Raw genomic sequence first — 10,623 nt, 5'->3', positions numbered from 1 at the left:
AAGCCCGTGCACCACAGCTACTGAGCCTGTGCTCTAGAGCCCTCGAGCCACAACTACTGAGCCCACGTGCCACAACTACTGAAGCCCGCGTGCCTAGAGCCCGTGCTCCGCAACTAGAGAAGCCACCGCAATGAGAAGCCCGCACACTGCAACGAAGAGTAGCCCCCGCTCGCCACAACTAGAGAAAGCCCGCGTGCAGCAATGAAGACCCAACGCAGCCAAAAATAAATAAATTAACTAATTTAAAATAAAAAAAGAAAATTGTAGAAAAACTGGCATGTAATATAGCATTTCCAATCTATTATCAGTAAATGTTGTGAGACATGCCTTTGTGAAACCAGAGAGGTCAGATACAAAGAGAGCAAAGGGAATATTTATCAGATAAAAATGATTAGAGAAAGACGACAAGCCAGGACTGGCATTTTTATTCTAGATTTAACATAAATTCTTTTAAAAATATTCCAAAGTGACCAAGACTAGGGACTAGGGCTTCATGTGGATGGGAAGAAGGAAAGTAAATACTAAAAAGGGCACTATAGGGAAGCAGTTTCCTTGAATATTCTTAACTCCTGGGAGCAAGAAATTTTGTGAAGGATGAAAAGATTTAGGTGGGCTGGGATTTTACCGGTCCTTGTAAGTGATAGCACGCAGATGGAAAACCTAGCCTATATATACATATATATATTCATATATATATGAATCATTTTTCTGGATACCTGAAACTAATACAACATTGTAAATCGATTATACTTCCAAAAAAAAAAAAAAAAAGAAACTTCATTGAACTGAAACAAAAAGAAAGAAAAGAAAACCGAGCTCAATGTCATCTGCCAAGGGGCAGATACTCAAACGGCACATTATTCTAACCACGGGGCCCCTCAGCCTGTGTCATCTCACCACCTCCCAGACCCCTCCCCCCACAGCTACCCAGATTCAAACCTAAATAATTGGAAAGCAATGCTCTGTGAGATTTCCAAAGTTCCCTATCAGTTCTGTGCAAGCACCTTGCTTTCTCTTCTCCCCTACACAGTTCCCCTCTTGCACCTCCCTCTCCTTCCTCCCTTTCCCTTCCCCTCCCTCTTTCCTCAGCCTCCCTGGTCCCTTACTCTCCTCTCTTATTCATTCCAACCCTGGAGCAACCAAGCTGTCTCCTATTCTGTGTCCTATAGTCCTGATGTGATTCTTAATGAAATAAATTTCAGGAACCCTACTGATTGGATCCATGACAAGTGAATCATTTATAGGAGCAGCTGGGCCCTCCACAGCACAGGACCATCTTTCATCCTTTCTCTGTGTGCTTTTTCCACTCCTGCCCCACCTTAGCCCTCTCACCTCTAACTCACTGGAGGATACCAGCTGTGAATTCCTTGGGCTTCTGTCTTCTTTCTTTCTCCTATATTCTTCTTGGAGAATAGAAGAGTCTCCTCACTTTCTTAAGGTATATCTCAGAAGTTATCATACTTTAGTTATTATTCTTGGAGGGATCTCTCAAAGGATTCCCTTGTCTCCCAAAGCAGTCTCATCCTCTCTTACCTGCAAAATCCCGAGTTGGCCTACCCATTAGCTCTCCCTTCTCTCTGCCACCCTTTACATTTTAGGTTTATCAGAAGTTTTTTTCTTTTTATGCTTGTAGACCTCGATTCAAATTTTTTCAATAATCTTTCCATCCTCAATGATTGTTGGATTTTCTGTGACTTTAAAAAAAGGGAAAGAAGAACCTTTGTAAAGATGGTTATTAGAAACTTTGTAACAAGAAGGGCAGCCTTTTTGTTTATGAGTCTGAAACTGAACAGGTTTGACTTTCCTAGAATTGTCTGTCACTTCTCAAATTATATATAAATTGTTGGCTATTTTTTAAAAAGCCTAAGGAGAGCAGAACATTTGGGAAGCTTCTGAAATACTCTATCAGTACCTTCAAGACCTGGCTCAAAATTTTCTCTCTTGATAGAAGGCTTCTGGGAATAACACTTTCTATACTCAATCTTTTTTAGTAGTGGCCACTAATGGTTAATTTTCCTATCACTGCCCTGTACTAGTGTGTATTTTATCATAGAATAGTGGTTAAATGTATGGCCTTTAGGGATAGATGGCTTCAGTTTAAATCCCAGTTTCTACTGTATGACTCTGAATGAGTTACCTAACCTCTCCGTGCCTTCGTTTCACCACTTATAAAATAGGGATATGACTGTCGATTACCATAGGATATTTTTTAAAATTATTTATTTATTTATTTATTTATGGCTGTGTTGGGTCTTCGCTTCTGTGCGAGGGCTTTCTCTAGTTGCGGCAAGCGGGGGCCACTCTTCATCGCGGTGCGCGGGCCTCTCACTATCGCGGCCTCTCTTGTTGCAGAGCACAGGGCCATAGGATATTTTAAGGATTAAAGGACTCAGCACTGTGCATAGTGCTGAGTATATAGGAAAGGCTTATTATTATTGCTATTGTTATATGTTATTATCATGGTTAACCCTGTAAGTTCTTTGCATTTCCAACTAAATTGTTAATCTCTTAAAGTCAGACATTTACATCATTAATCAAATAAAAAACAAATTAATACAAAATGTTTGCGGTAAGTCACTTAAATATATGAACCATATTCTTTTCATAATTTTAAGGCATTTATATTTGGTATTTAAGCATCAATAAATACTTACATGTTATTGGGTTTTAGATGGTATTTTATTTTTTCCTTTATTAAATCTAGTCCAATGTATTACAAATAGAAAGTTAACATAGTCAACAAACAATAACTGAATACATAAATTATTTCTCAAAAGCACAGTTTTGATTTAAAATATAACTTAAACATATTTCAAATCTGAAATATGTGGCAGGTAAAAGCAGTGTTTACAAAATCAACCTTTTTTATCTCATTTTAAAAAGTCTGTGGTCCACTTAGGACAACTATCTTCTCCAAATGCCTAATAAAGTGTGAAGTTTCTGAAAGTACTTAATGGTATTTAGACTAAGTGTACATTTCCAAACACTCACATTATGGGTTAATGCATTTGCAACAGACTTCTGAATGAAGTTACATATTGCTTATGTTGCAAATGAAAAATGCAAAAGAGTGAGGAGTTAGGACCTATTGAGTACCAGTGGAAGTCAATGTTTTCTTCCACTTCCCTCTCTCTCTTAATAGAAAATAATCCCAGTCAGTACCATCCTAATCAAAGAATATGAAAATGTTTCATGTTAAGACTTGGAATTATAGAATCATACATGGATGGGAAAAAAAATCAAATGCAACTCCCTTATTTTATAGTTGAGAAAACAGAGGCCTGTAGCATTCATTTCAATTCAGACTTGTTTTCAAAACAACATTCATGCCCCTGAGTTATTTACTCTAGTTTTATCATTTATTTTCACGCTGTTTTATTGACCACAACTCAAAATGCCAGTGTGCTCACAATGCCATGTGTTTGGATATGGTCCTTTCTACATGTGTCCCTGGAAAGGACTGTCTGGTCCTTGCGGGGAATTTTCCTTTGTGGTATCAAAGCCAGGAGCTCCAGGTTTTCCTTTAAGCATTTTTTAAGAGAACATTATCATGTAACATCTGGGACCAGAAAGAAATCTTTATGGCATATATTTTACAGATATTTTCTTTTGGGATTTTTTTTCTTCAAAGAGAAAAGCCTTTGTGAATATTTCACATAAAGCATATGTTAATTAATAAATTGTCAAGATTGCTAGATTCCATCCCTGTGTGGGCCCATTTAAATATGTCCCTCAATAGCTGATAATTCATTTTCCAGTCAAACTTACTCAACTACAATTTTGAAGTGCATTGCTCTAAAATTTGATACATTCAAGCCATGAAAACGACTGTTTGAATAAATGTAGTATTCAAGGAAGCCTCAACCAGTATTGTTAGGGTACTTACCAGAGATATTTGTGACTAATCACTTTAACCTAAAGAAATAGGATTGGTAATAAAACCCCCAAACCACACCTTAATCACTTTGGAGTTGAAATTGTCTTTACATCTATCTATATAAATTTATATTTAATATTCACGTTATTTCCTGAACAATATGCTTTTATTTATTTTTTTTATTGCAGCCTTTGATATTTAATTAAATGTACTGGACAGGAGGATTTGGGGACCCTGCGTTGTCTGTAAGTGGTAGGTAACAAATTGTGCTGAAGCAACGTCAAATATCAACTACTAATACTTTTACAAAGCCCTTTTAGAAATTTTCACGTTGATGTTACCAGCTGACGTCGGTTTATTAGCATTTGGTTAAGAGAAACCATATTGAAATAAAAGGGGAAAGGCAGACTAGAAGGACAGAAGGAGACTCTCCCCATTTCCCTCTCCACCCTCCCTCCTCTGAAAGCTTTCTGGGAGCAGCAGGTTCCTGCAAGTGCCAGGAATCCGGTGTCGGTGAAGCGCGGAGCGCTGCCACGCCAGGGCTTTCCCGGTTGGGGACTACAGGCTGCTTGGAACGTGCAAACACCTGGCGTGGTTCTTGAGTGCCCCAGAGGCTTGAGTCTCATTCCGGTCCGCTCCAGGGTTGTAGGCAGAAGGCTCGGAGCGGTCAGAGGGGTTTCCTGTGTGTCAGCAACATCACTCTGCCGAGATAGCTGGCGGAAGAGCCAAGGAGCGCTCTCGGGCCAATCGCTCTCCAGCAGCCAGCCCTAACCCTGCCCCTGACCGAGCGCGCCCTGACCGCCGACTCTGGTGAAGACCGGCTTTCCCAGAAGACGCCTCCGGCCCCGGGCGAACTTCGCGGAGGCACGCCCCTCGCCTGCCGGCGGAGCGCGGACTCGCCCGGGCGCCCAAACTCCGCCCATCCTCGCGGGGAGCCCGGCTCGCCCTCCCGCCGCCTGCACTCGAGCAGGTCTCTAGAAGAGCCTGCGAGCTCACACAGACGGCGAGCCGGACGCGATCCAGAAGCGCACGAGTCTGCGACCACGCGCGCTCCGATGGCCCCCAGAGGCTGAGCGCCGGGGGGGCGCGGAGGCAGCGGCGCGGGCCCTAGAGCCGAGCTGCTGGCTTGCAAGGTAGGGAGCAGGAAGATGCCCAAACGAAGTTGATCTTTGGGGGAAGGCGGTTGGGGCGCGCCCTCCCCACCTCGGAGCGCAGAGCAGCGAGTTTGGCTCGACCTCACTGAGCCCCCGGCGCGCTCTCCGGCGCTAACCCGCGGTCCCTCGGGAAAGCGCAGTCAGAAAGTTGTCGGCGGCGGTGTCCCTCGCGCCCTGTTGTGTAACCTCGGCGCTGCCAGCCTCACCGGGAAGTTGCTGGTCCTCCGGCCAGTTCGGTTCGGTCGCGGCCCGGGGCAGATTTCATGGCCCGCGGCGACCGCGGGGCCGGAGCCGGCGCGGGCGAGCCCCTGCTTGCCCCATCCCGCAGAGATCCCCGGCGCCCCCTCCCGTCTGCTCGCCCGCCTTTCCGATGCTCGCTGCGCCCCTCGCCGCCGCCCTCTTGCCGCCGCTTGCCCCTCGGAGCCGCCGCCTAAGTCGGGGAGGAGAGAATGACCGAGGTGCTGTGGCCGGCGGTCCCCAATGGGACGGACGCTGCCTTCCTGGCCGGCCCGGGCTTGCCCTGGGGGAACAGCACAGTGGCCTCCACCGCCGCCGTCGCCTCTCCGTTCAAATGCGCGCTGACCAAGACAGGCTTCCAGTTCTACTACCTGCCAGCTGTCTACATCTTGGTGTTCATTGTCGGCTTCCTGGGCAACAGCGTGGCCATCTGGATGTTCGTCTTCCACATGAAGCCGTGGAGCGGCATCTCCGTGTACATGTTCAACTTGGCCTTGGCGGACTTCTTGTACGTGCTGACTCTGCCGGCGCTCATCTTCTACTACTTCAATAAGACCGACTGGATCTTCGGGGATGCCATGTGCAAGCTGCAGAGGTTCATCTTCCATGTGAACCTCTATGGCAGCATCTTGTTCCTGACCTGCATCAGCGCGCACCGGTACAGCGGTGTGGTGTACCCGCTCAAGTCCCTGGGCAGGCTGAAGAAGAAGAACGCAGTCTGTATCAGCGTGCTCGTGTGGCTCATCGTGGTGGTGGGGATCTCGCCCATCCTCTTCTATTCCGGCACCGGGATCCGGAAAAACAAAACCATCACCTGCTATGACACCACCTCAGACGAGTACCTGCGAAGTTATTTCATCTACAGCATGTGCACGACCGTGGCCATGTTCTGTGTTCCTTTGGTGCTGATTTTGGGCTGTTACGGATTAATTGTGAGAGCTTTGATTTACAAAGACCTGGACAATTCGCCTCTGAGGAGGAAATCCATTTACCTGGTGATTATTGTACTGACTGTTTTTGCCGTGTCTTACATCCCTTTCCACGTGATGAAAACAATGAATTTGAGGGCCCGGCTGGATTTTCAGACCCCAGAAATGTGTGCTTTCAATGACAGGGTTTATGCTACTTATCAGGTGACAAGAGGTCTAGCAAGTCTCAACAGTTGTGTGGACCCCATTCTCTATTTCTTGGCAGGAGATACTTTCAGAAGGAGACTCTCCCGAGCCACCAGGAAAGCTTCCAGAAGAAGTGAGGCAAATTTGCAGTCCAAGAGTGAAGACATGACTCTCAATATTTTATCCGAGTTCAAGCAGAATGGAGATACAAGCTTGTGAAGACGCAAGAATTCCCAAACACCCACTTTTGTAACATGGTAGGATGCTTAATAGAGCCAAGTGCTTTTTTCCCCTTTAAGTTTCTAGTAAGATTACAGAAGATTCAAACCAAAAAAGCAGTAAGTTTAAAAAAAAAAAAGAGAAGTGGAAATGCCTACACCCACACTTAGCTTGTTTGGGTTTGCTTTCAAGGACTTCCTTCTTTCTCACCAGAAGTATGTAACATAAAATAATACTATCCTACTTAAATATTTACTTTCTCTTCTGCCTTTAGAATTTGCAAGCTCTTCTGTTTAAAGTTTACATGAGTACTGGAGCTATTTGGATATAAATAACTTCTCCAAGAAAACTGACCACCTGAAACTTGAGTTTGTGATTCATCTAGTCTTATTGTTTTTAATAATCTGAGGTAGGAACAAATTGAAACTTCACATTCTCAAATTACTGTAGTACAGCAAAATACTGAACTCGGTTCATTCAGTAGCAGATGAACAGATTGCAGCTGGGTGTCTCTTGGTCCTGTAAGCATAGGTGATGGCTGGCTGAATTACTTTGGAGAATTAAATAGAAAAGTCAAGTCAATGAATTTACAAGCCTAAAAAGTGATTATCTCCCAGTTATTTCTAGAAGACGGCTCACTCTGTGTTGGGTGCTAAATGTTTGGGGGTGGAATCCTGTATATATTATCTTACAGGTAAAATGCCTTCAAAATAATCAAAGTGCATGTACTTTCCTTGTAAACACCATGAACTCTGTTAGACTTCCTGTGACAAAGAGCATTTACTTGCACCACTGCTGTGCAGTGCCCTAGGAGTGTTTGTGTTCCAGTACAAATGCTCACTTCCATCTGTAAAAACAGTTTTAAAAATCACAGATAAATTACAGACCAAAGTTGAGTAACTGTTAGCAAGTTGAGGGATGTTGGGCAGGAGGGAGAGTTGCTGACAGTCATCCGTAATGCATAGCCTGCAAACGTAGTATTCTCGAATGTATGAGGCAACTGGGAGTGGGGAGAAGACATTTTTAGAATAAGGACTTTAGTTTAAATTAATTATGGTGTAAAGGCCCTTTTTTTGTTTTGTTTTGTTTTTGCTCCTTCCAAATGCTGGAAAACATTAAATGCAATATACAAAGAAGAAGGCAGAATTTGTATGGGTTGTGTTGGTAGAATGAAATGCTATAATGCTTCACTGGATCTTACATCCTCATATTTGAAGGAAAAAACTCCAAACATATGGGAAAGGGAAATATGAAGAATTAAATTTAAGTACTTGAAGTACCATAGCACTAAAAAAGTAAGGTATAGAAACTACTAATCAGACTAGAAATAGTTTAAGAGAAGACCACCAGACAGTGTTTTCTTTTATATTTTCCCTCTGCCAGGCAGTAATGACAAATCTGTAAAATACTTCAATAACTTTAATAACGATTTTCAGTGAATATTGAAATGCTGCATTTCTAGCCTTTGAAATGGTCAAATTCGATATAATGCCGAATAATGAGGTGAGGTGACAATTTACAACACCAACTAAATAAATCCAGTGTCAAAGGAATTTTTAATTGTGAAGGTACCCCCAACAAAGCCAATATCAGAGTCTGCAACTGATGGTGGGGTAACTTGTTTGAAAGCACTTTATATGTAGAGCAGTTTGGGGCTGTGTCTCAAGGTGAGAACCTTAGCGCCCTGTGGGACCTGGTGACAGGGAAGTCAGAGCTGGGCTTCAGTTCTTGCAGGGCCTCAGTGGACTACAGATCTGTGAGCCCTAAAGTTTCTTCCTAGATTTGCTCCAGCCACTAAGATCAATGAAGAAAAGCTGTGTTTAGCCATCCTAAAGAGTGCTGCTTTTTCACATGTTCAGTCTTAAAGCACAGAATTATAGAAACCAAATCAAGAAGAAACCTTCTAGATGTCCTACCTACACCTCCTCATTTTGAGAAAAGAGAAGGGTTAGCTAGGCTCTCATTTGGTTAGGGCCCTGCAGTGTTGTCTGTTGTGGAATCCTAAAAGAAAAAGACTAAGATATGTCATGAGTGTGTTACCCCAGTCAATTAATATCACTAAATTAATATTCATATCACTAAATTGGCCAAAATGGAAATGTCAAAGCCCGTATCATCCTTAAACTCAAAGGCTAATGGTACACATTTCTATAATATTCCCTCACCGTTTACTTTAGTGTTCTTCCTTTTAGGTCTGATGCCCAGCCTGGTTTACAGTATGTGTTAAGTACATTGTTTCAGCTCCCAGAGAACTTTCTTCTCTGGATAGTAACAGTGACTAGAAACGCCCTTTTACTTCCTGGCATGCTTTTTCCAGAGTGTTTCTTCTTTAGCTTCATACATCACGTGGTAGACAATGATGACATGCAGATGCCTGCCTGATAGTGACAAGAATGATCTCTCCAACCCCTTCCAGGCACAAACTGGTCTCTGGGACCGAGTCTGCTAATGATGAAAACATACAGAGGGTCAAGATAAAGCGGTGATCTATTGGGCTGAAGATCTGATTCTTGATATATGATAAGAGTAGGTATTTTAAGAGTAAAGGCAGAAATCTACTGGCATTTTGATAAAAGAGTCAAAACTACAGAACTTATCAGTTAACTAAATTTCACACTACAAAACTGTTTGAATGCCAAGCTCAAGGCGTTTTATGGCTCATCAGTTGGCATCTTTGACTCTTTGAACATCCATGTGTGTTTGCACTGAAATGCTAAAAACACAGACCAAGAAGAGATACAGCATGAGAGTAGGATTTGGAGTTAAAATGGTGACACTGCCACTTGGCCAGCTGTGGAACTCTTGACCCTGTCAAGACCACTCTCCGTGGATTAAAAGGGTTGGATGACATCCATCTGTTGGGGCCTTAGGGGATGTGCTAAAGCCAGAGGTGCATGAAGTCTGCTACTGTATTTTCCAGGACTGTTCAATCCCAGTCCTTGACTGAAAATTCATACAAAGTTCACCAACTGTGATACGGATATGACCTGTAGGTTTTCTCAGTCTCCTCAGGGCAGTGCACTATACTGCCTTTGGATACAAGAGATGTCAGTGCTTACAGCATGTAGCAGCTTGTAGCAGCTGGAATTGGACTAGTGACAATAAAGATGTGTAACTAGTTAGAGATGTAGTGAAGCTTTAACTTTGCTGGTCAAATTGTAACTATCATAATAGTATTTATTGATGAAGCTCACAGCCCTTCCATTGTACAGATTGAAGAACTTTCTAGAAAGTTCCACCATACTGAGGTAAATTATATTTATTACAATGTATAATATTAATATGTCACACTGGTGTATTTTACATAATATATGATGCATAAAAAATGAGAGTTACTGTATATTATGATGCTTTCCAAATATCAGTATCTTGAAATGTTTAAGTCTTCAGATTTCTTTTATCTAAAATATGAAAATCTGTTTTGTGATACAAGTGATTCATTTTCTCTACAAATGCTTTTGCACGTTTATCTTTTTATTTAGGGTTCTTTCTACATAGACACAGTTTGGTGTCAGTCGATAGTAAATACAAAATATCTTAGCCAGACTGGGTCTGTATTGTCTACATTTTATATACTATTGTAGAAAACTTTATATTGTCTTTTTCATACATTTGGAATTGTGTCCCCAAATACAGTCAGAGCTTCCCATTTCCAAATGCAAAAGACTTGTCCTAAATTCAGAGGAGATCTCTTATGTTTTAGAAGTCTGGTGAGATGGGCATTACAGATACAACATTAGAGTTTGAGGAAATACTTTAGGGAGATGGGGAGAGAAAGAGGCAGCTGGTGTAATCAGTTACTGTGCTCAGTTCCGCTTCAATTTTTATTTTGTGTTTCTTCTCAAGGTGAAATAGTATAATCTTAATTTCTTTGAGATGGAGTTTCTAAGTAACACACTACCAGAAATTCAACACTGCTAGTAATTTTATTGTTTTCTTTGTTCATTTGATAACTTTAATTCCAAGTTTTACAGTAATAACTGTATATTATTTGGCTGCTGAATCCTGTTACAGTTTTTTA

General features: G+C 42.3%; 1 protein-coding gene across 1 annotated transcript; it reads left to right on the top strand.

Annotated features, from left to right (window-relative positions):
- Window positions 1–4,396: 4,396 nt before the first annotated feature.
- P2RY1 (purinergic receptor P2Y1) lies at window positions 4,397–9,901 on the top strand. The gene is made up of 2 exons (XM_059920085.1): window positions 4,397–6,640; window positions 9,019–9,901. Exon 1 carries the CDS (start codon window positions 5,481–5,483, stop codon window positions 6,600–6,602), a length of 1,122 nt encoding a protein of 373 aa, XP_059776068.1. The 5' UTR covers window positions 4,397–5,480; the 3' UTR covers window positions 6,603–6,640; window positions 9,019–9,901.
- Window positions 9,902–10,623: the final 722 nt, after the last annotated feature.

The sequence above is a fragment of the Balaenoptera ricei genome, chromosome 4 (genome assembly GCF_028023285.1).
Source record: "Balaenoptera ricei isolate mBalRic1 chromosome 4, mBalRic1.hap2, whole genome shotgun sequence".
In the NCBI taxonomy this organism is placed as follows: Eukaryota; Metazoa; Chordata; class Mammalia; order Artiodactyla; family Balaenopteridae; genus Balaenoptera; species Balaenoptera ricei.
This window is presented reverse-complemented; position numbering and strand designations above follow the sequence as displayed.

Coding starts and splice junctions, on each gene's coding strand:
- P2RY1 (XM_059920085.1), top strand. CDS start 5,481: ATGACCGAGGTGCTGTGGCCGGCGGTCCCCAATGGGACGGACGCTGCC.